At 45.5% G+C, this 22,659-nt stretch overlaps 2 protein-coding genes across 4 annotated transcripts in view; one reads left to right on the forward strand and one right to left on the reverse strand.

Annotated features, from left to right (window-relative positions):
* Positions 1-1,528: 1,528 nt before the first annotated feature.
* INHBC (inhibin subunit beta C) lies at positions 1,529-12,074 on the reverse strand. Its single transcript, XM_040491626.1, has 2 exons — positions 11,366-12,074; positions 1,529-4,358 (listed from the first exon to the last, which is right to left on the reverse strand). Exons 1-2 carry the CDS (start codon positions 11,676-11,678, stop codon positions 3,610-3,612), a joined length of 1,062 nt encoding a protein of 353 aa, XP_040347560.1. The 5' UTR covers positions 11,679-12,074; the 3' UTR covers positions 1,529-3,609.
* A 2,374-nt stretch (positions 12,075-14,448) lies between these two features.
* The window catches only part of R3HDM2 (R3H domain containing 2), a 161,796-nt gene continuing 153,585 nt past the window's right edge, over positions 14,449-22,659 (forward strand). For all 3 annotated transcript variants that reach the window (XM_040491642.1, XM_040491644.1, XM_040491645.1), the window contains exon 1: positions 14,449-14,559. The gene's annotated coding sequence lies outside the window, so the exon portion shown is untranslated. The remainder of the gene's footprint in view (positions 14,560-22,659) is intronic.

Consider the following 22,659-nt stretch of genomic DNA (forward strand, 5'->3'; position numbering starts at 1 on the left):
CCAGAGAGGTACGGGTGGTGGTGATGCAATCTTAGAGCAGGGCAGAGTCCATCAAGGCTGGCAGAAGGGCATGGGACTTGGGAGGGCCCATACCCAGCTGCTGGTTCTCTTTAAGGGGACTGTGAGAGTTGCCTAAATTTAGGACATCCTGGAAGTGGTGCCAGGCCTCTGTGAGCGGGGACAGGAAGTGGGAGCTTTAAGGACTTTTAAGAGCAAAGCAAGATGATTGCAGCAACCTCAGTTCCAATCCCAGCCCTCCTTACCATGCTTCCTCACTGAGTGGAAGGGCCATGGCCCCTCCACCTTCAACTTAGGGTTGACTTCATGCTAGCCTTTCTCTCCGTGTCCCTGGTTTCTTCAAGAAGCTAGAAAGCAAGAAGTGTGATTGGGAAATGTGCCCCTACTCCATTTGATTAATCTCCCCTCTTTAGCCAGTGGGGGCTGTCAAGGGACTATTAGACCTGGCACCAGGGGAAGAAAAGTGGTGCTTTGGGGGCTGGGCCTCAGTACCGCCGGTGTCCACCATGTGGCAGTGTGGCGCCACTGGACCGCAGCTGGCTTAGCGTTGACCAACTTCCCAGGGAATGGGCTGTTCTCAGAAGTGGGGAGATGGGGACGCTTCCCAACCTCTCATTCTGGGGACTCTGTCTCTCCTACAGCAGACAGAGAGGCTGGTCCGGTGCTCTCCCCTCTCTCCACTGCCAGAGAGCAGAAGCTGTCGTCAGGCCCCACGTCGCCGCTACCTTTGGTTTTAGACCTCGTCATATTGACGCGTGGCAATGGAGCTTGGCGACGGGTGCCAGGCTCTTCCTAGAAACCCGGGGCACTGTGTGGTGGGGAGGGGGAGAGGGGACAGTGAGATGAGACTCTGAGACTCTCCTCTCCTCCCTACGTGTCTCCCCGGGTCAAAACATATTCAAACCCCTCTGTCCAGTTCTCTCCCCGGCTCTCAGCAACTTCTCTGTTGGTTGAGGATGATGAGAGTGACGGCCCTCTGCTCCTAGGGTCTGGAACATGGAACTGCAAAGAAGATTCTGCCTACGCCTGGTGTCTCAGAGGGCTTACCTGTGGGTGCCAGGAGACAGAGTCAAGGGAAGCAGAACAAAGTGGCAGCCGACCCTACTTCTCCCCGACCCTCTCTATCAGGTGCCCCCAATTTTCAGCTCTTCCTATCCTCTTGCTGCTGTGCCTGGCCTGGCCCTACCTCCCCACTGACACTTACGTCAGAACCCAGCTATAAATATGCTCTTAGCATCTTAGTCACTTTCCCCAAGAAGTGCTCCCAGGTTATAAATACCCCAGCCATCTGCCTCACAGGCCCGCCCTACCACCAACCTGGTTGGGTGCTGGGGAGGGACAGGCTTGGGGGTGGGTAAGGAAGTAGAAGCCGGAGTGATTATCTTGCCCACATGAGAAAAACCCAACTCAGTCTGGAGTTAGGGGCCAAGAGGCTCCGGAAGAAAAGGTTCGGAAGAAAACAGACCCACCCTTTTCCCTTTTCCCAAAAGGCAGAGCCAAAAAGAAAGAGTAATACTGATGCCGTGTTTATTTTAAAATTTGTTATGTTGTTCATCATGGGTTTGGGGGCATTCATTTTGGTGTTTTAAAAATATTCCATTAAGATATTATTTATCTTAATTGATGAATTTCTTGACAACCCCTTACAAGTTTGCCCCGCCAAGTGAGTGCCTTGCTTCATCTCACCTTTGTCTTGCCCCTGGAGACTGAAAGTGTAGTTGGAGGGAGAGAGGTTAGATCACAGTGGCTTGTAGGGAGGGGACACACTGTGGAAGGGGGGGAAAGAGGCACAGAAGACTTCCTTAGATGTTGTCCTTAGATGAAGATCTCCTCAAGGCAAAGGTGGCAGAGCTTCCATGGGTTGCTCAGGAAGCCCCAAGGCTCAGATTTGCAGGGCCCTAAGGACGTCCCTTTCAGGCTGTCTCTTCTAGGCTTCCTATTCCAGGGACCTCAGACCCTGGGAGGAGGGGGTTATAAGCTGAGCAAACACAGACATCACATTACCCAAAGGACACATGGGTTTTGCGCAAACTCGGCCTTGGGCTGCAGACAATATCGACCCCATGGTTCAGGGCTGTCCAGCCAAAGGGAGGGGATGATGAGGAAAGAAGGGCAAAGGTCTAGAGAGGACCCCGTCTCAGAGCAAATACCTCCCTGTCCTCATTCTGTGCCTTCCTTTTACTCTCCCTGTCCCATGCGAGTGGCCCTTGGCCAGTTCCAGCTTCCAAGCACGTCTCCTGGATGGAGCCCTTGGGTTCAGTGAGGGAGGGCAGCCAGCTCTGAGCCGTGCCTCTGCCTCCCACCACAGAAGGGCTCACAGGTTGTCAGCCTGGTTGCTGAGTGAGCAGTGATCTGTCTCATCTCTCGGAGTGAGGATAGAGAGAGGAGAAGAGCAGGTAAAACCTAAGTCTTTATCGGCACTGAGACCAGCAAAGGTGGTTCTGGGAGAGGGGGAGGAGGGGGCCTAAGAAAGAAGACAAGGCAGCCTGGGGAAGGAAGAGGCATGAAGCATGGGATAGACACAACAGCTCAGCCCTGAGGAGCCTGTGTGTGAGAGAGAGTAGAAGTGCACAAGGCAGGCAAACTCTGTGTCATCCTTGGTGTCAGCCAGGGTCTCAGCAGGAGACAAAAGAACTATTCAGCTGTCTGCGTTTGTATCACGAAGGAGACTTAATAAAGAACTTATTTACAGAGGCAGGGTTAAGGGAACCAAGGAGGGATGTTGAAACTCCCCGGGACTAGCAAGCCCCTAGTGCAGAAGCAGTGACATCAGAACCTAGGCAGAGCTGGGGCCAGTGGCGAGCCAGACAGGAGTTGTAGGGACAGGCCGCAGCCACAGTCACACAGATCCATGGCAACTAGAAAGAGGGAACAGGAGTAAGAAATACCCTGGCCTCTATCACCTCCTATCCTTTGATCTCCTGCTTGTGTCTCCCCTTAGTCAAATTCAGCAGGAAGCCAGAGGCCAAAGGAGCTCAGGTGAGTCAGCCCCTAAGGTCATAGAACAGGGAAAAGAATGGATAAAGATGTGCCAAGAGAGCCTTAGCAGCCCAGCAAGGCAAATAAGAAAGGGGCTCAAGATACAGAGAAGAGTAAACCTCACTTTGGAAAACAGTGATCTAATCCCCAGTGAATCCAAGGAAGGGGCTCTCTGGTAATCCAGAAAATCGGGGAAGGGGCTTGGTCAGCTCATCCTGGAGTGACAGCCATCAAGCGGGAAGAGGGGGAAGTATTGTGGATTATGGGATGGATTAAGGGTAGGCTACAGATATCTCTGCCTAGGAACTAGATGTCACTGCCAATGGCTGCAGGTGGATCAGAGTCCCTGGGGTGGCAGTTGAGCCTGTGGGGCTTGCTGGATAGACTAAGCTTGAGGAGAGAGACTGGTGGTCATGAAGATGTACAGTGACTCTCTTTGGATGAAGATCTCCTCAAGTCACAGTTGGCATAATTTCCATCAGTTGCTCAGGAAGAGGGAGCCCTCCTTCTGGACAGAGACAGTAATGGGGCCATCTCTTCCTCTCAAGGAAGGGTACTTCCGGGAGGGCATGCTTGCCTACCCCACCTTGGGCTGTCCATACCATACACGGACTAACTGCACCCACAGGCCTCTACCACCATGTCAGGTATGTCAGTCTTGACAATGTTGCTGTCCCTGTCATAGTAGAGCAGAGATAGGGGGCGCCGGGCCGTGGGCACACAGCATGAACCCCCTCCGGCGGTGCCTGCCGCTGTGTTGGCCTTGAGAAGATTGAGCACCGCAGTGTGAAAGGAGGCAGCAATGCCAGGCATGCCTGCCACATGCAGTGGGCACTGCCCTGTGCAGAAGTTCATTGCATAGCCCTCAGGCTGGATGATCCAGTCGTGCCAGCCAATCTCACGGAAGTCCACAAAGAACTCTCGTCGGCAGCACATCCTTGACCCACCCTGGCAGTCGATGCCTCGCCGGTGAAGCCGGTGCTTGCCCCCAACTTTCACCTTGGCTGCCACAAAAGGTCTGTGGGCAGCCCCACCCAGTATGACCGAGCTCTGGGCTCCTTGGCCTTCAGGTACCAGCTCCAGGGTCAAGTGCCCTTGGCTGAAGGCAGCCTGAGCTTCAGGCCCCAAGAAGAGCTGGTGCCAGCCACTGGCATCCACCTCCAGCAGTTGCTGAGTGGCCCAGGTGAGGTTGGTGTCATGTGAGCCTGGCACAAGGATCCTCAGCTTCAAAGGTAAGGTGATGGTATCGGGAGGGAGCTGTACAAAGAACATGACGCTGGCCTGCTGGATCTCCATGGCACTAGCAGTTCTATCAGAGGAGAAGTGGAAGTCAAGACGAGTCTGGTTGATGCTGGAAAAGCCTGTGGACACAAGAACCCCCAGTCACTATGGTCTTCTGAGTGTCAGTGCTACCTCTTTACTCTCAGCATGCTTGAACTCCCTGCAGCACTTGGCATTGTTGACCACTCCTTCTTTATTGAAAATCTTTTCTCTCTTGGCTTCTATGACACAACTCTTATGAGTCTTCCTTGATTTTCTTTGCTGGCTTTTTTTTTCTCTGACCATCTGTTCAATGCAAGAGTTCTCCATAGTTTGTCTTTGACCTTCACTTCCTTTTACTCTACACTGAAGAGAGTTCTTACCCACATTCATGGTCAGCCAACACAATTTTTATGCTGGTGAGTCTCATATCTGGATGTCTAGTCGAGACCATTTTGCACCTCTGGACTAGATATATGGACTTGGGAATCAACGGGGTGCCTGGATGGCTCAGTCGATTGAGTGTCCAACTTGGCTCAGGTCATGATCTAATGGTTCATGGGTTTGAGCCCCGCATCGGGCTCTCTGCTGTCAGTGTTGAGCCTGCTTTGGATCCTCTGTCTCCCTCTCTCTCTCCCCCTCCCCACTTTCTCTCTCTAGAGCTCTCTCTCAAAAAAAAAAAAAAAAGATTTGGGAATCAACAACCTTCAGGTTTAAACTTCTAACTGCTTAATTTTGCCACATGAATGTCCTGCCAGCACATTAAAATAAAAATTTTCCCAAATGGAAATCACTCTTTTCCTTCCTATATACCCCTCTTTCTGTCTTAGAATTGGTGGCACCACTACCCTCCTTATCACCTCTAGAAACCATATCCAGTCCCTCACCACAATGATTCTATGTATTTCTTCCTATCGCTATTACTCTTGTCCAATTTTCTCTCTTCATCCCTTACCTGACCTCCTGGAACACCTTAATTGGGTTTCTATTCCCTCCACTCCACTGAAACTGCTCTTGTCAGGATCACCAACACTTTCTACACTGCCAAATCCAATGGTTTCATCTCTTTATATTCATCTTATTTGACCTTTAAGCAGTGTTTGACACACTTAATCATTCCCTCCCTCTTGAAATATTTCCTTCTCTTGGTTTTTGCGACTCTGGCCACTCTATCTTGGTCTCTTACTGACAGCTCCTCTTCCTCTCCCTGACCTCTCAGTGTTGAAGGTCCTGAGCTCTCTTCTCTATCTATATTCTTTCCCAGAATGATCTCATCAATTCCCATGGCTTTCTATTCCATCTGTATGCTGATGACTCCCAAATATATATCCCTGGCCCTGACCTCTCCCTGATCCTCAGGTTTGTATATCCAGCTGCTGATCTGATATTCTATTTGGATATCCAATGATATCTTAAACTCTTCATGTTCAAAGATAAACTCTAGATTTATCCCACCCCAACCCAAACCTATTCCTTCTCCAATCTTATTCCCTATACATGCATTGCTTGAGGCAAAACCTTGATTGCCCTCATCCCCTACTTTAAAACTATCTGCAATATCTGACAGCTCCACCTCCAATTCATAATATAATTGCACTCATCCCCATCTCCTCTACTACATATTAGTTCAACCCACCATCATTTTTCTCTTGAATTATGGCAATAGCTTCCCAGATGGTCCACTCTTGTCCCCCAAATCATTCTCCATATATCAGCCAGCGTGCATTTTATTACATAAATGGGATGATCTCCTTAGCTTAAGGACCCTTCAAAGGCTTCCCATTGCTATTTGAATAAACTAAACCTCTTAGCACAAAAAAACTTGTATGATTAGGCACTCTGCCATTTAACGACTATATTCTACCTATACTGTCTCTTTTCTGTTCCATGAACTCACCAAACATGGATTCACCTCATGGTCTCAGCACGTGCTGTTTCCTCTGTCTGGAATGTCTTTCCTTGGAAAGGACTCTGAAGGACTGGCTTCTTTTTGGCATTTAACTCAAATGTCTCCTTCTCAGAGAGGCTTTTCCGACTAACATATCTAAAGCAGCCTTCAACAATATGACCATTTCTCTAATACATCGTCCTGCTTAACTGTCTTTATAGCTACTACCACTGTCTGTAGTCACTTTTGTTTTTTGTTCATATGTTTACTATGTACTTCTCCTCCTCTTCTCTCCTCCTCCCTGCCCCACCATCTAGAATGTAAACTCCATGAAGGTGGAGATTGTGCCTGTACGGTTCACCATTCTCTGTAGTGTCTAGTACATAATAGGCACTCAAAACATGATTGTTAAATGAAAATAAAGTTCAACTAGGCTTTGTGTGAATTGGAAAGTCAGGAATAAGGTTGTTCTCGACAGCTCTCAAAGCCAACATGACATCTCTCATCTCCATCTCTCTAAGTAAGACTACTCCATTCCTCTCTCCCTGTGGATCTACTTCTCCTTTGTCAGTTTCCTCAGGTCCTAAAATGGTGGCCCCAGCTCCCGAGTCTACAGAATCTTTTACTCAGCTCCTCTTAGCTAAGAGACATGATCTTCTAGTGTGCCCCAATTCCCAAATCCTAGATGAAGAGTCTGAGGGGCTCAACTAATCTTGCTATGTCACTAAGCACCCTCCCATTAAAATCTCTTAATTTACCCTAGTTAAAGCAGGCAGACACATAACAAGTAGGGGCTATGGTAGGCTATTACAGTTGGCCCCCAATGAACACCACTTCCCAAAATTCATGGCTTGGTGCAGTTCCTTTCCACATTAAGTCTGGGCATGGCTGTGTGACCTGATTTGGCCAATGAGACATAGGCAAGCACACAGTTCAAGCAGAAACTTGGTAAGTGCTTACACAATGATGTTTTGCCCTTTTGGAGGCCAGCCACCAGGCTTTAAAGAAACTTGGGCTAGACTACTGAATAATGAGAGACTTTGAGGATCAGACACCATCTTAGATGTTCCTGTCCCATCCGAGCTCCTGACTGAATGCAGTTGCTTCAGTGACCTTACCTACTCCTCAAATGGAGATGAAGAGCTGTCCAGATAAGCCCAGTCAAACCACACGATCATCAGCAATGTTGACTTTTTTGGTTTAAGCCTCTATGTTTGGGCTGATTAGTTGTATTAAGAGATAATTGAAACAGAAACTTTTACAGAAGTAGGGTGCTCCATAACAAAGACCCAAAATATGTAGCGTTGGCTTTGGGACCGGGTGGCAGGGAGACGTTGGGAGGATGGTGAGGAGACTGTTAGCAAAGGTAGGAAGAACAGTAAGGAAATTGCCACTGGAAGCTGGAGAAAGGGGAACCTGTGTTATGTATTGGCTATCATCTGTGGTAACTTGGAAGCTAGAAATGGTATCTAACAAAGTTGTGAATTTAGCTAAAGATATTTCCAGGCAGAATGCTGGAAGTGCCAATTGGCTTATTTTAGCTGCCTATGAGAAGGCATTTCAGGAGTGACATGAACTAAAAAAGGAACTGTTCAATTTTCAAGCAGAATTTAGAGAAAATATTTCCAACAGGACTTGCTAGATTGAACAATAAGATATTTTTCCATTCCTCACCTCTCTGTCTGGCAAAAGGTTCTCAAAGTAAGAAATGGTCTCAGGGTAAAAATCAAATCCAGGGCATTGCCAGCAAAACATGGTCTCTGAGTGAAGATCAAAACATTTAAAAAAGGGTCAGCTGTAAGAGCCTTTGTTAAGATCTAACACCTTTGTTAAAATCTAAAATTTAAGATGATGTTCTGTAGATCCTCTCAACTAGACAAAATGGCTTCGAAGGATCTTGAGTGTTGACCCACAATATCCCGCCTTGTAACCTAAAGAGGTGTCTGTCTTGATAAAGCTGAGTGTCTTTTGTATAATCGAGTAGACTACAATTCATTATTTAGAAGACTCACAGGGTTTTACAGATAATTTTAGTAGTGAAAGCAGCACCAGTTTGGACTAAAAGGGACAGAGATGATTCAAAATGGAAAGATGTCTCTGGGCCCCCAACTTCTTTGGGCAGAAAGCAGGCTGAGAAAACTTCTCAACTGCAGACAGAGGTCATTTCCTATGTAAAAGGAAAGACATCTCAGAGGGTGGAGCCAAGGGCTGAGACAGTAGATCTAGAAGCCAAGGAGAGCACTGATGGGCTCTCCTTAAGAGGAGAGGAAATTCTTAGCAAGGAGCAAGACCCAGTCCTAACCAAGAGAATTCTGGATTTGGGGTAGACCGAGATATGTGCCTGGCTGGATATCAGAACGTTCATGGATCAGTGACTGTTCTGTGTCCCCCACTCCCCTGTCTCCCATATTGAAGAGGAGTATCTATTATGGTTATCCTGTCCCTGTGTCAGCATTGCATGTTAGGTGTGTGGCAGGCAGATAACCTGTATTTTAGGTCACAGGCAGTGGTGTGCTGGTAAATGTTTAACAACTGGATTCCGGAGGCAACTAAACCCTGATTTGTAATGTTTGCCAATTTCTGTGGTATAAATTCTCCCACCACGACTGATTTCAAACTATTAACATGACAACCCTAGATGCGGAGTTGGGAGATGTTTGTAATTTGTTCTCACGAGCCAGTAGGAGGCAGTTCCAGGACATCACTGAATGCCCCTACTCCAGTTTCTCCAGAGCCCCAAGCTCTCTCTTCCTATCTCCACCAAGAGCAACACTCAGATCTTGCTTTCATACTGTAGTGTAGATGATAGCTTAAATTGGAATAAAAACTTCAAGCTAACATATTGAAATGAAAAAGGTAGAACCCAGGTATCAGTTATTCTCACTTCCAAATGTCATCTCAGATCAGGCCCCCTTGGGCCTGAATGTTGTACTCATTCATTGATTAGCAAATATGTGGAAAGTATATAGACTTTGAAGTCAGAGAGAACCGTGTTTGAATTCTGCCCCTTGCAACTGTATGACCTTGGCCATGTAAATGATCTTCTTTGAGTGTCAGTTCTGCTTTCAGAAGATGGAAATAATAAAGTCTACTTTAAATGAGATGAGGCAGGCACACTAAATACCTGGTAGCTGACATTATTATCACAATGTTGCCAGGAACTGGTGTCAGGGATACAGAGGTAAAACAAACAAACAAACAAACAAACAAACAAAACAAAACACCAAACAGGATCTTGGTGTTCAAGGGAGCCATGGTTCGTTGTTATCTGTCTACCCTTGTGCTCATCCACTCCGAGCTACTTTTCAACTCCAAATGCAGTTTACTCCTTCAGACTTTTACTCTCCATTTACTGTGTTTACCATTCTCTACCCATTGAAGTCAAACTTATTCTACAATGCCAGTCCATTTGCAATCTTCTTTTGAAAGCCTTTCCTCTCTCGCTAGGACCCAATGAATAACCCCTGCCCCAGAAAGCTCTGTGCCCTCCTCTAGCATTATTTCATTCTGCCTTACTTTCTAATTAATTTATTCCCAGCAGCAACTAAACCCCTCATGCACAGGAGCTGAGTTTTCGATTTCTTGCTCTTTCCCACCTTAACCTTCTAAGAACATTACCTGTGTTACTTCATTTAATTCTCTCAACTATCCTCTCATTATTCCCATTTTATACGTGAGAAAACTATTAACAACCGAGGTCACAGAGTAATAAGCAGCAGAGCAGGGATTTGAACCCAGGTTTATCTGGCTCCAGTTTGTGTTCTTAATCACAGGCAGAAATCCCCTTTTGAATTAGAATAGGGTCTTATGCATCACTGATGATTCTACACTGTGGTCAAGCTGACTTATAGCATGGTTTGGTTGTTTAACGCAACCAATGTTTATTGGTCATCTACTGTGTTCACGAGAGGCAGAGTAGTGTGGTGGTCAAGGTCATGGGTTCCAGAGCTAGGCTGCCTGGCTCCACCACTTACCAGTCATAGGACCTTGAGAAGTTACTCAACCTCTTTTTTTTTTTTTTTTTTTTTTTTTAAGTAAGCTCTACACCCAACGTGGGGCTCAAACTCATGACCCTGAGATCAAGAGTCGCATGTTCTACGGACTGAGCCAGCCAGGTGCCCCAATTACTCAACATCTTTGTGCTTCAGTTTCAGTATCTTTAAAATGAGGATAACAGTAGTACTTGCCTCACTGGGTTGTTGTGCGGATCTTAAGGAGTCAGCGTGTGTAAAAGGCTTAGAATCAAGTAAACATCATACAAGTGTTATTTCTACTATACGCTACCTTCTGGTGATAACGCGAAGAATAAATGACAGTTCTTGATCTCAAGGGATTGACATTTATGGGAAGACAGACTTCACAGAAAACCTGGAAACAGGCAATTCCACACAGAGTTCAGGTTCAGGGTGAGGGTATGGGAACCACGGGAGAGGGAGCCCATCACCTTCAGGTCAGGGTGGGTTTTTGAGGATGGGAGCACTGGGTCTTGAAGGGACAGGGAAGTAGGTGCTGACCAGGGGAAAGGGGCCAGGAGTGGGCAGGATCTTCCAGACCTCAGAAAGAGCTTGCAAGAGGCTCAGAGGCCAAAGACATCACTTTGTGTTCTGTTTCTAGGGTCCTGTCTCCAATTTCTCGACCTTCTCTCTAACTATGCACTAAATTCTCCAACTCCTCTTCCCTCTCTGGGCGTAACCCTCCTTTCTCCTCTATCTTTTACCCACCTTTCTGAATCCCATTTTGACCCTGTTCTGATGTGAGGACCCAAGGTATTAAGACGAGAGAACAGGGGTAGGTTGGAGGGGTATTGTAGTCCCAGTGTTCTACTGTTTCCCTTTTTACTAAAATGAGGCATCTGGGGGATGAGGAGAACAGAGAAAGGACAGACTCCCCAGATCCCAGCCTCAGGGGCCAGGCCGAGGAAGTAGATTAGCTCACACCACAGCCTGTGGAAGTTTGTGGGAGCCAGAGGACATGCAGACAGGTGGTCCCCAAAGAAGTGAATTCTACCCACTTCCCAGCTGCCCATTGGTGAAGTCTAAATAAGAGAGAGCAGGAGGTAGGGTGGGGAGGGGTGAGAGCCTGGGATTAGGAGATTATAGGCCATGGGAAGCAAGAGTAGGATGGTTTGGGGGAGGGGGACAGGGGTTAGGCTGGGAGGAGACGTTTCCTTTCCCAGAGAGGTCAGGTGGTTTGGGGAAGATCTATAGCATAGGAACCCACCTGTGTCGGCAAAGCTGATGATCTCATATTCCTGTTCCCTGTCAGCCTCCAGAAGTGTCCCCTGGGGGGGCCCATGGAGGTGCTGTAGCACAGTCCTCAGAGCAGCTCTGGACACAGGCCGGCTCAGTGTTGGGCGCTGGCTGAGGCGTAGCTTGTCCAAGATGCTTCTCTTGGCCAGGTCAAGAAGCAGCTCCCGCTGGCGATCCAAGTCCAAGGCAGGTCCTCCACATGCCAGACACTGACTGTCAGCTCTGGGAATGGCCGCTGGAGCCGGAGCCAGGAGGAGGAAGGCCAGGAGCAATGAGGAGATCATTGCTGGGGGAGGGCCTCTTTGAGTGATACAGCTGAGGCAGAGCTGTAAAACTGGGGCTCAGGGTCTCAACAGCTGTGGTCTCAACTCCAACCTGGCCACCGGGGGCCCTGGAAGGAGAGTGTGTCCAGCTGGCATGACTCCTTGTTGCAGGGGATACAGCAGCCAAACATCTGACTTGGGAGATGAAGCCAGTTACAGGTAGAACTTGGCAGGAGCCTCGAACACATAGTCAGTGAAAGTACAGAGTGGGGGATGTGAGGGGAGGTTGGTTTGTTTGGGGAAAGAAATGTCCCCGGGCCAATGTTGGGAGGCAGTGGGTTACCCAAGTAAGCTGCCAGGCCTGGGGACAAAGGTTAGAGATGAAATTCCTCTTCAGATCAATAGCCTTGCTGGGAAGCCTGGAGGAAAAGGGAGAGATGAGAGGTTTTTAGGCTGAGTGTTAAAGGGTGACTGACTCTCAAACAAGAGGGGTCATTGGCATGACACTTCCTGTCACTGTTGTGGGGATAATTGAGAGTTATATTTTCCTTTGCCTGGTCCTTCTCAAAGCCCCATGCCCCTTTTCTCCCTCCCTGAGGTTCATAATGCAGAATCCTTTGTTATTCCTTCCCACCCCTATCCCGTTAGGTTTTACCCAGCTGGGATCCAGATTAGCCAGTATGAAGGTTAAGGCAAAGGAGGGGAAGTGTTCCAGCCAGGTCTTCTGTGTCCTCAGTGGGAAGTCTGAAGGTGGGAATGGGGCTTGAGTGTTAGATTTACTCACCTTTTGGGGATTTGTCTGTTTGGGAAGAGAAATTTTGAGATTTCTCAGAATCCCTGGCCCTCCAAAGGTCCTGACCAGTGGCTCTCCAGGGAAGGGCCTGTGTCCCCACAGTAGGGATTTACCTGGCAGGAATGGTGGGTAGAGTTAGGAAGATAGATTTTTTTAAAAACTAGATGACCTTGGTCAAAATTCTGTCTCTTCCTTTTATTAGTGGCGTGACTTTGGGCAAGTTTCTTGACTTCTCTTGCTTTAGTTTTTTCATTGCAGAAGTGGGAAAAATGGTTACCCATGATACCAAAATCCAAAAAAACCCATAATCCTTTTTTTTTTTTGATAACTCATATGGTGACTAAGTCTGACTTGAACACAGGGGAGGTTATCTATGATTTTTTTAAAAAGTGTACTGAGACTATACATTTTTACTCCAAAAAATATTGATTCTGGGATCCTACTCCTAGGGGTGTTGTGTAATATATAGCATATGTATCATTTTACCCTTTTAAAACTTGAAATTTTCTGAATTCTGAAACATGTCTGGCCCAATAGATTTTGAATACAGGATTATAGATCTGTAATGATTATCTCAGAGCCTTGAGATTTAAATAATTTTGTAAAAACACTTACACTGGCTGTCACATAGCAAGTGCTTAATAAAAGTTTATTATTTCTGCTATGTAGGTTTGTTTGTGGACCAGAGTAACCTGTACCTCTAGATGTGATGAAGAAATTCTGCCACTATTAGCCCTTCTGGACTCTTCTTTCCTAGAAGCCATGCCCCCAATCACCATCTGCAGTGCAGTAACTTTTCAAGTCGTATCTGTTGCTTACCATTATATTACTAGCATTGCACATAGTGCCTGATCTATGATGTAGGTGTTTCAAGGTGTGGAAATTCCCTCCCCCCAAGTTTTATTGAGAGATAATTGCTACGCATCACTGTATATGTTTAAGGCACACAGCATATAACTTCTCTGTAGTTTACTCAATCTCCCTCACCTCTAAGAGCTAATTGCTCCTTCCGGCGCCTCCATAGTACATTGAACCTATCTCTATAGCACATACATGGTACTATAATTATTTGATTATTATTCTTTTTGCCTACTGCAGTTCTTGTGACATAGTAAATATTTAATGGTCGAATTCTATCACCGTAAGACTACAATGCTTCTCGGAGGGAATTGGTCAGTAAACGATCCAAATACATCTAATCAATAACTAAATTGATTTGCCTAGAACAGACAGAATGGGGGAGGTTGCAACTTCAAATGACTCTTGAGGAAAAGAACTCTATCTTGAAAGGAGGTGGTAAGTGATTTTAATAGGACGGACTTAAAACTGCTTTTACGTAGAGTTACGTTTTTACATCTGGAAAAAAAGGACATTCACCTACCACCTTTGTCCATTTATACCATAAACATTTATTGCACATATTGGGTGCAAGATTTACTGTCCTAAGTGAAAGGCTATTTTGACAGTGCTCTGTACACTTAAATTACTTCACAGTAATTAGTATTATGTTTTAATCTTGGGTGAATCTGACAGGCTTGATGGATTTAAGGTGGACTGAGGATCGCAGTGGATCTGGATTGCCGGCTTGAGACACAGGTAACGCGGAGAGACCGACAGAGAGAGAGAGCGAGCGAGCGAGCGAGCGGACGTGTGTGCCAGGGAGGAGAACGCGAGGGCAGGCTGGGTGGGTGACCAGGTAGGGGGCGTCTGCAGCGGTGGAAAGGGGCACAGAGAAGCGGGGACGCGCGGGGCGTAGGACGCGCTGACGATTACGCTAGACGTGGTGACGTAGCGCGCAGGCCGCAGCGGGGGGCGGACTCTGGGCCTTTCTTCCCCTTCTGATTTTCCCCCTCCCCCCTTTTCTCCCTTTCCGGGTTTGGTTCCCCCCTTTTCTCCCCCTCTCCCCCTTCCTTCCCAAGCCCCTTTCCCCTCCCCCGCCCCAGTCCCCCCTGCTCCCCCGCCCCGGGCCCCGGGGAAACCCCCGCCGAGAAGAGCCCGCCCCCAGAAGCGCGCCGCCGCCGGCCGTCGGGGCCGAGCCGCAGCCGAGCGGCCGTGGGCCCGGGCGGCGGGCGGAGACGCGGGCGCCCTCCCTGCTACGGCCCGCGTGAGGTGAGGCCACCTCCCGGCCGAGGGGGCGGGCGGCGCGGGTGCCCCTTGGGGGGGGGCGTGGCGGCCTCGCGGGCTGGCGGGCGGAGGCCCCTGGCCTGGGTTCCCCGCGTTGGAGCTATCCGGGCCTGGGGGCGGTGGGTCAAGGCCGGAACCCACCGTGAAGGATGGCCCTGAGGCCCGAGACGCCCCGAGTGTGCGCGGGGAGCCCAGGCGAGAAGCGGAGGAGTGGGGGGCGCGGGGAGGGCGGGGGGCTGGCGCCACCTGTGGCCTGTGCGGTGGGAGCTAAAAACTGTTGCGCCCTTGTAGTGCCTAGGGGTGACTAGCTCCATGTGTTTCTTGGGTCTCCGTTTTCCTTCGAGCGTTGGAAAAATGGGAGGGAAAGGTGTTGGAGCGTTTCGAATCATGCTGGTGTCCGAGTTGTTGGAGGACTGGGCTCCGACTAGGAACATACAGGGAGATGTTTCTGGAGCTTAAAAGTTGGGCCTACATTAGGCTCATAACTCACCCTTGAGCTTTTTAAAACTCTTCCTGATTTTGGTAACTCCACAGAGTATTCATTCAATGAATCGTTCTTGGATGAGGATGAGACATGTGTTCCAGGTTTATCGAGAAATAATTGACATACATTATTGTGTATGTTTAAGACACACAACATTATGGTTTGATTTACGTGTATTGTGAAATGACTATCGAAATAGGTTCAGCTAACATCCATCATCTCGTATAGATACGATAAAAAGAAAAAGAAAAGATAAAAAGTGTTTTTTTTCTCCTTGTGATGAGAACTCGGGATTTACTCTATTAACAACTTTCCTGTATATCTCATAGAAGTGGCAACCATAGTCTTCAGGTACATTACATCCCTAGTACTTGAGTATCTTATAACTGAAAATTTGTGCCTTTTGATCACCTTCCTAGAATTCCTCCTCATTGTACTCTCTGCTTCTGGTAACCCACAAGTCTGATCTCTTTTTCGATGACTTTGGTGTGTGTGTGTTTAATTCTACATATAAGTGATATCATACAGTATTTGTCTTTGATTTTAAGTGCCTTCCAGGTCTACCCATGTTGTCACTTATTTTTTATGGCCGACTAATATTTCCATTATATATATATGTATATATCACCCAACTTTATTCATCCATCTGTGGACACTTAAGTTGTTGGTGTGGGAAAATTTAAATTCAGATCCCAGTTGGATGAATGTTCTTGTATACATTTTTTTCAAATAGACTTAACTGAAATTGAGAAGCCTGAATCCTGTCTGATGGTGGTAGGCAACATGGAGACTGAAGAAGGAGGTGACATGTTCCACTTAAGGAGTGTCACACATTCCTAACATTTTATTGTATTTTTGGATAGTCAAATTGGCAAATTAATTGTTAGTGGATCCTCTTTCTTTCTCATGTAGTTTTTCCATTTCCTTCTTCCAATATTTCCTTTTTTCTATCAAGACAAAAATGATTTAAATTGGGGTGCAAAGTAGTAGGTTAGTTAATTCAGTTCACTTTTTAGTTGGGTTTTTCTTCCCTCATTGCTGATCCCAGAGGTTGAGAGGACAGAGAATCTGTGATGCCTGATGAACTGTTAGCAGAAGTTAAATTTCAGAGTTGCAGTTCCAGCTGTCTTTGTGTCCACTGTAAGATCTATATTGTAGATCTCCGCAATTTAAAACAAAATTTTAAAAATTTACATATGTAAAAATAGGGTGTCTGATATTTTTTAAATTTTTTTTTTCAACGTTTATTTATTTTTGGGACAGAGAGAGACAGAGCATGAACGGGGGAGGGGCAGAGAGAGAGGGAGACACAGAATCGGAAACAGGCTCCAGGCTCTGAGCCATCAGCCCAGAGCCTGACGCGGGGCTCGAACTCCCAGACCGTGAGATCGTGACCTGGCTGAAGTCGGACGCTTAACCGACTGCGCCACCCAGGCGCCCCAGATGTCTGATATTTTTTAATGGAAAAGAGTCCAAGAGGAAATAGCTTCCTTGCTTTTCAGAATAAAAACCAAAGACTTTACAAATGTCTTTAAAGCCCTGGATCTGTAACCCTCTCCCCCCCCCCCGCCGCCCCCCTCCTGTGCTCTCCTGGCTGTTCTTGAGCACACCAGGCTCACTTCTGCCTCAGGGGCTATGCACTTACTCCCCAGACCTTCCTGGATTACTGTTTCTTTTTACAACTGCATTGCTTTGTCCCCTCACCTCCTTCAGGTCTTTATTCAACTGTCACTCAAACAGTGACGTTTCCTTGGCTTGATAAATTTGCAAAGCAACCCCCCCCCCCCCAGCTATTTACATAACTCCTATCCCACTTCTCTGCTTTATTTTCCTCCTTACCACTTAGCAACCTATAACATACTTTACGTTTGGTCTCCCCAGCTAGAAAGTAAACTTAATAAGGGTAGATCGTCTTGTTAATTGCTGTGTCCTCAGCACTTAGCATAGCACTTGACATGCACTGGGTGCTCCACAAGTCTCTCCTAGTCCTGAATTTCTGGTCATGATTGGTTGTCCTTGGAAGTGTGGAATTCATTTTCACTAGGATTTTGTGAAGTACTCCTTGGAAGAATTTGAGATCCTTTTTCTGTCATTTCTTGCCACATTTCTCAAGTCTTGTGCTTTCAGGTCATTGAATGAAAGCACTTCGAAGGCAGAGAGGATGGAGCATGGGGGATTCTTGTATTGGTCCTAGAGGCAGATTGTCTCAGATCTCATGTGACTAGAATTTTTACCTGCTGTTTCAGGCTCTTCCCTTGATGTTTGTTCACTTTCCTGATCAGACAACTATCACTGTCCTTACCTCTTTGGCCTCAGGGTGCTGAACAGGCTGGTTCCCCTTTGAATTTTTCAGTAGACTGAAGATATTAATATTTATAGCATGGGTTGTATGGGTAATATTTTTCCCCCATTCATGTGGAGCCAGTTGAACTCAAAAACTAAGATACCTTTCTCTAACAATGGTGGAGTGGTCGGTTTCCGGGGAACATCGTATCCTTTTTTCCCACAAATCCTTTTTTGGGGGCATTTTTAGCAACTAAATTCTGTATTAAGTCTGAAGATAAAGGGAGCAGGCCTCCTGAATTCTGTGGATTATCCCTCATTATTTTCTCCTTTCTCATTTCTTGATTGGTGCATTTGTTACCTTCTCTGGCTAGAGTGGCCTAGATGAGGTTTCTCTTTGGCGCAGTGCTGACCACTTTTCTCCGGCTTAGGAAGGCAAAGGGGGTGAGATAGTGCTTTTAACACTTTGTGGGAAAGCTGATGGCAAAGCCTAAAGTTTTTGCTTACACCTTTGCCAGGACATTGAAAGCTGCCAGGCCTATGAGAGAACAGTTTGTGGTAGGGTGGAAGAACTGGGGATCTTTATCAATTGGACTGGATGAAGTTCTGATATGAATGTAAAGAATTAACAACATCAGAAGTATAATAGTAGTTCTTATTTTGTGAATGATTTCTGACGTAATCTAGGCAGATTGAGAAGCACTTCCACCAAACTTCTGTTGCCCCCCCTTTAAATCGTTTTCACAAAGTTTCTAGGAAGTCTTTGTGATACTCCAGAGATAACTTAAACATCTCTGTGCCATGTTGTCACCTCTTGCAGATAATACTGAGTACTGACAGTGTTTCAGTGTCGATAATGGTTTGGTAATGGTTTCTGAATGACGCGGTGCTTATTCCTGTGCCACATCTCTTCATAACCCAAGGAAAGCTTTTAAGAAAAAACACATTTTGAGGAAGGGATAATAACTGTTGCATTTTGGTTGCATGATCTCAGGAAGTGCAGAGGAATTTTGTGAAACTGTGTGTGTGTGTGTGTGTGTGTGTTGTTTTTTTTTTTTAAGGTTTTTCTTTGCCTCCTTGTAAGACTGGATAAGGGACTCTGAGTGTCCCTGTGTGGATTGTGCTGCCAACTTACAAGTAGGAAAAATAACTGGACTCATGGCTTGAATGTGTGTGCATGAATACAGTTGGTGGGTCTAATTTTAGAGACCTTCTTCATACACAGTGGCTTCAGTATTTTCCTCCAGCTGTATCCTTCTTACTCTCTGTGTAGAAAACATTTCTCTTACTAGTCTTTTAGTGGTTGGTTAACTTTTGTTCTTACCATGATTGCTGGTTTGGCAGTGTAGCAGGTGTTCCATCTTTCCAATGAAGTTACTCTGTCCATTCCTTCCTAACTTTTGAGTTTATTTCTGAAAACAGAGATGGAAAAGATATCTTAACCTTGATCAGTTTTAACTCCTTTTTGAGTTCCTTTAGATTTCCTTAGCATATATCTGCTTTCTCTAACACTTAAAATTGATATTGAAATCTCTCTTAACTACAATAGTCTATGGTGATTTCATCATTTTTCACTTGGGAGGTATGAAAGGCTAGATTCTGGTATGCTTCTTAATTGCAGGTGTCCTTGCTACTTTTCAGCAGGCAGGGTCTCTTATGAGTTGGTCATTGGTTTGAGCTTATACTGGGAAAGCGATTTCAGCTTTCTAGTTTTGACAGTAAGTTTCCCAGAGTGCTTTCCTGTGCTTAAAAAAAAAAAAAAAAAAAAAAAAGAACTTACCAAATTGGGCACCCCAGCTAGAGATGAGAGAAAAGGTGCAAAAGCCTCAGGTGGTTATGTCTCCCCATAGTCAAAACACTTTTGGTATCTTTAAAGGACTCATTCTGTTCCTGTTTGTTAACCACAGAAGCATCAAAAATCTTTCATTCCCTTTAATTACTTGCTTATTTGTCACACTCTGACTTTTCTAAATTGTCAAAGACTTCGATTTTTCCTGGGAAATAATTTGCAGGTGTTTTTGGGTATTTTCTTAGGGGAAAAAAAAATGAAGCTAAATTGTTAAATGTTCCTGTAAGGTCTCTTCTCTGAGACCAGTGTTCTGATTCTTCTATTTTTCCAAGATGTTAATAGTATATTTTACTGCCTCTTTTTTTCCCCCCTCATTGAAGATCTTTTGCAAGCAAGTAAAAACTATAGTTTGGTACCCATACAGTTACTCAGAGGTCCTGAAAGATTTCAGCTTAAGTCCTTATCCTATAGAGCTAGAAATGTAAGAATAAATGAAGTATTAACAGGGTTTAAAAGAACTCATTTATTTCTCGTAGGTATTTGTTGATTGTGAGTCTGTAGTGGAGAGATAAAAAGCTGGTCAAATTTTAGTCAATTCTATCTAGACCTTTTGGAGGTAATTTTGCTCCCATTATTTTATATATGCTTGTCTAATGTACAGAATAGAGATAGACGGTTTTAACTTCATTAACTAGTTTCCTTTGCCACTTGGTCTGTTACCTTCCTTGTGTGGATGCTTTTGATATATTTCATGTTGATAACATTTGTGTTACAGTGTTTATTATTAATACTGATCAAAACCATATCTGCAAAGCACTTTTGTCTTTCCTAAAAGCTCATTGGACCTTAAAGTGGTGGCAACATTTATATTAAAAGACTAAATTTTCCAAGTAATGTAGTTCATATTTTTTGTGGAGGCAGAGTTTTTGTTGCATATGTCTGTTGTAAGAATTTATGTTATGATTTTGGTATGTGAGCAGCATTGTGGGCATTAGGTAATTCTTTGTCCCTGGGAGAACTGGGTGGATTAGAGTTGTAAAAGCTTCTGGGGCGCCTGAGTGGCTCAGTCTGTTAAGTGTCTGACTCTTGATTTAGGCTCAGATCATGGTCTCACGGTTTGTGATATCAAGCCCCACATCAAGCTCTGTGCTGCCAGGGCGGAGCCTGCTTGGGATTCTCTCCCTCTCTCTCTCTGCCTCTTCCCCACTCATACTTGCTCTCTTTGCTCTCAAAATAAATAAGCATTAAAAAAAAAAAAAGATTTGTTAAAGCTTCTATAAGCTTCCTAACAGAGAATTAAGAGGAAAGTAATCAAGGCAGTGACAATCCAAACTTAATAATGAATGCATTTGAAATACATTTTCTTGGGGCGCATGGGTGGCGCAGTCGGTTAAGCGTCTGACTTCAGCCAGGTCACGATCTCACGGTCTGTGAGTTCGAGCCCCGCGTTGGGCTCTGGGCTGATGGCTCAGAGCCTGGAGCCTCTTTCCAATTCTGTGTCTCCCTCTCTCTCTGCCCCTCCCCTGTTCATGCTCTGTCTCTCTCTGTCTCAAAAATAAATAAACGTTGAAAAAAAAAAAAAGAAATACATTTTCTCCCCATGCTCACAAATTGTTCCTTTTCCTTACTTTTCCTTTGTGATTCTGTGTGAAAAGGGAGGAAGAAGTTGTAGGACAGTAACCAGCTGATAACATCCAGGAAACAGTGCAGTATGGATAGGTAGCAGGTGAATGTCTGCCCAAGTGCTCACTTAGTGTTTCTAATGCTCTTGGTGGAGGCAGTTCCCAGCAGCCATCAACGATTTGTGGGAAGAACATGGTAGACCTTGTTAAGTGTGATGGACCCCTTTTCATCCTTATTTTATTCCACTGTTCTGCAGCATTTGTCACTGTTGACCCCTCTCTTGAAATGTTTCCGTGACACTAATTTCTTTTCCAGTTGCATTCCTGGGTCTTTTTCTCCTGCCCATCCCTTAGTGTGTGTTTTCCTTAAGATTTCTGTTGTATTCTGCCTCTCTTCCTCTGGTTCTTTAACCTTAACGGCATAAATATCTCTTGGAGAATTTGTTAAAAATGTGGCTTACAGGGGCCACTGCGCTGGGTGGCTCAGTTGGTTAGGTGTCCAACTTCGGCTCAGGTCATGATCTCGCAGTTTGTGAGTTCAAGCCACGCATCAGGCTCTGTGCTGACAGCACAGAGCCCGGAGCCTGCTTACGATTCTGTGTCTTTCTCTCTCTGCCCCTCCCATGCTTTAGCTCTGTCTCTCTCCCTCAAAAATAAATAATCATTACCAAAAAAATGTAAAAAAGAAAAAAGAAAATGTCTTAAAAAAAAAAAAAGAATGTGGCTTACAAAAGCCTTCATGATCTGGCCCCTGCTAGCTTCTCTGACCTACCTTGTACCACACTTTCCTGTTCTTCCTATGCTCCAGCCATAGTGGCTTTTTTCTGCCCCAGGGCCTTTGTACTTGTAATTCTTTTTGCCTGAACTGCTGTTCGCCCAGATCTTCACCTGCCTTACTTCTCTTCTCATTATTCAGGTCTCAGCTCAAATGCTTCTTCCTCCATAGTCTTTCCCAGACCACCTTATCCAGAATAATTAATCTCCCCTTTTGTGATTTAGCACATTCCTTTCTTTCATTATCTTTATAGCACTTACCACTGTTTTAAATTATCTTATTTGTTTTCTTGTCTGTAGTCTGGTTCACACCTAGAACTTAAACCCTATGAAAACAGGGATCTTATTTATATTCTAACTGCTATATTCCTAGTGCCTAGAATAGTCACTCAGTACACATTTATTGATTGAGTGAATGAATGAATGAATGAATGAAATGTAGATTCTTGTGTCTTATCTCCAGAGATTTTGATTTAGTGGGCTTGGGATGGAGCCAAGGAATTTATTATTTTTGTTTGTTTAAAAAATATTTTTTAATGTTTATTTATTTTTGAGAGAGAGAGAGAGAGAGAGACAGAGTGTGAGCGGGGGAGGGGCAGAGAGAGAGGGAGACACAACTCCAAGCAGGCTGTGGGCTCTGTGCTGTCAGCACAGAGCCTGAAGCGAGGCTCGGACTCATGAACCACAAGGTCGTGACCTGAGCTGAAGGGGGACACTTAACCGACTGAACCACCCAGGCACCCCTAAGGAATTTATACTTTAACAGAAATTCCAAGTGTTTCTGATGTCTCTGGTCAGTTGTCTTGGATGACATTTAGAAAAACCTTGCTGTACACAGTCAGTTTAATCCATCCTGATGGCTTCACTTGTGTCTGTTACTATAAGCTGCAATTTACGAATCTATCTCCAGTTCTGATCCCTCGCCTGAGCTCTGGGCTCATTTCTTCAGTTCTCTTGAACATCTCCATTTGATTGTTACCTAGCATCTCAGATTCAACATGACTAAAACAAAAATAATTTTACCATGGAAATTTTTTCTTCAGAGTTCTTTTTTTTCTGTTAATGATATCACCTAGGTGCATAAGCCAGAAACCTTGATGTTACACTCCAGTCCTTACTCTAACACTCAGTCA

The sequence above is a fragment of the Herpailurus yagouaroundi genome, unplaced genomic scaffold, assembly GCF_014898765.1.
Source record: "Herpailurus yagouaroundi ecotype Mexico unplaced genomic scaffold, PumYag 182, whole genome shotgun sequence".
Classification (NCBI taxonomy): Eukaryota; Metazoa; Chordata; class Mammalia; order Carnivora; family Felidae; genus Herpailurus; species Herpailurus yagouaroundi.

What these genes read in the sequence shown, in the direction of transcription:
- INHBC (XM_040491626.1), bottom strand. Translation starts at nt 11,678, where the DNA reads ATGATCTCCTCATTGCTCCTGGCCTTCCTCCTCCTGGCTCCGGCTCCA. An exon ending in CATCAGCTTTGCCGACACAG is followed by an intron (nt 4,359 to 11,365) that starts GTGGGTTCCTAT and finishes TTGTGTCCACAG; the next exon opens with GCTTTTCCAGCATCAACCAG.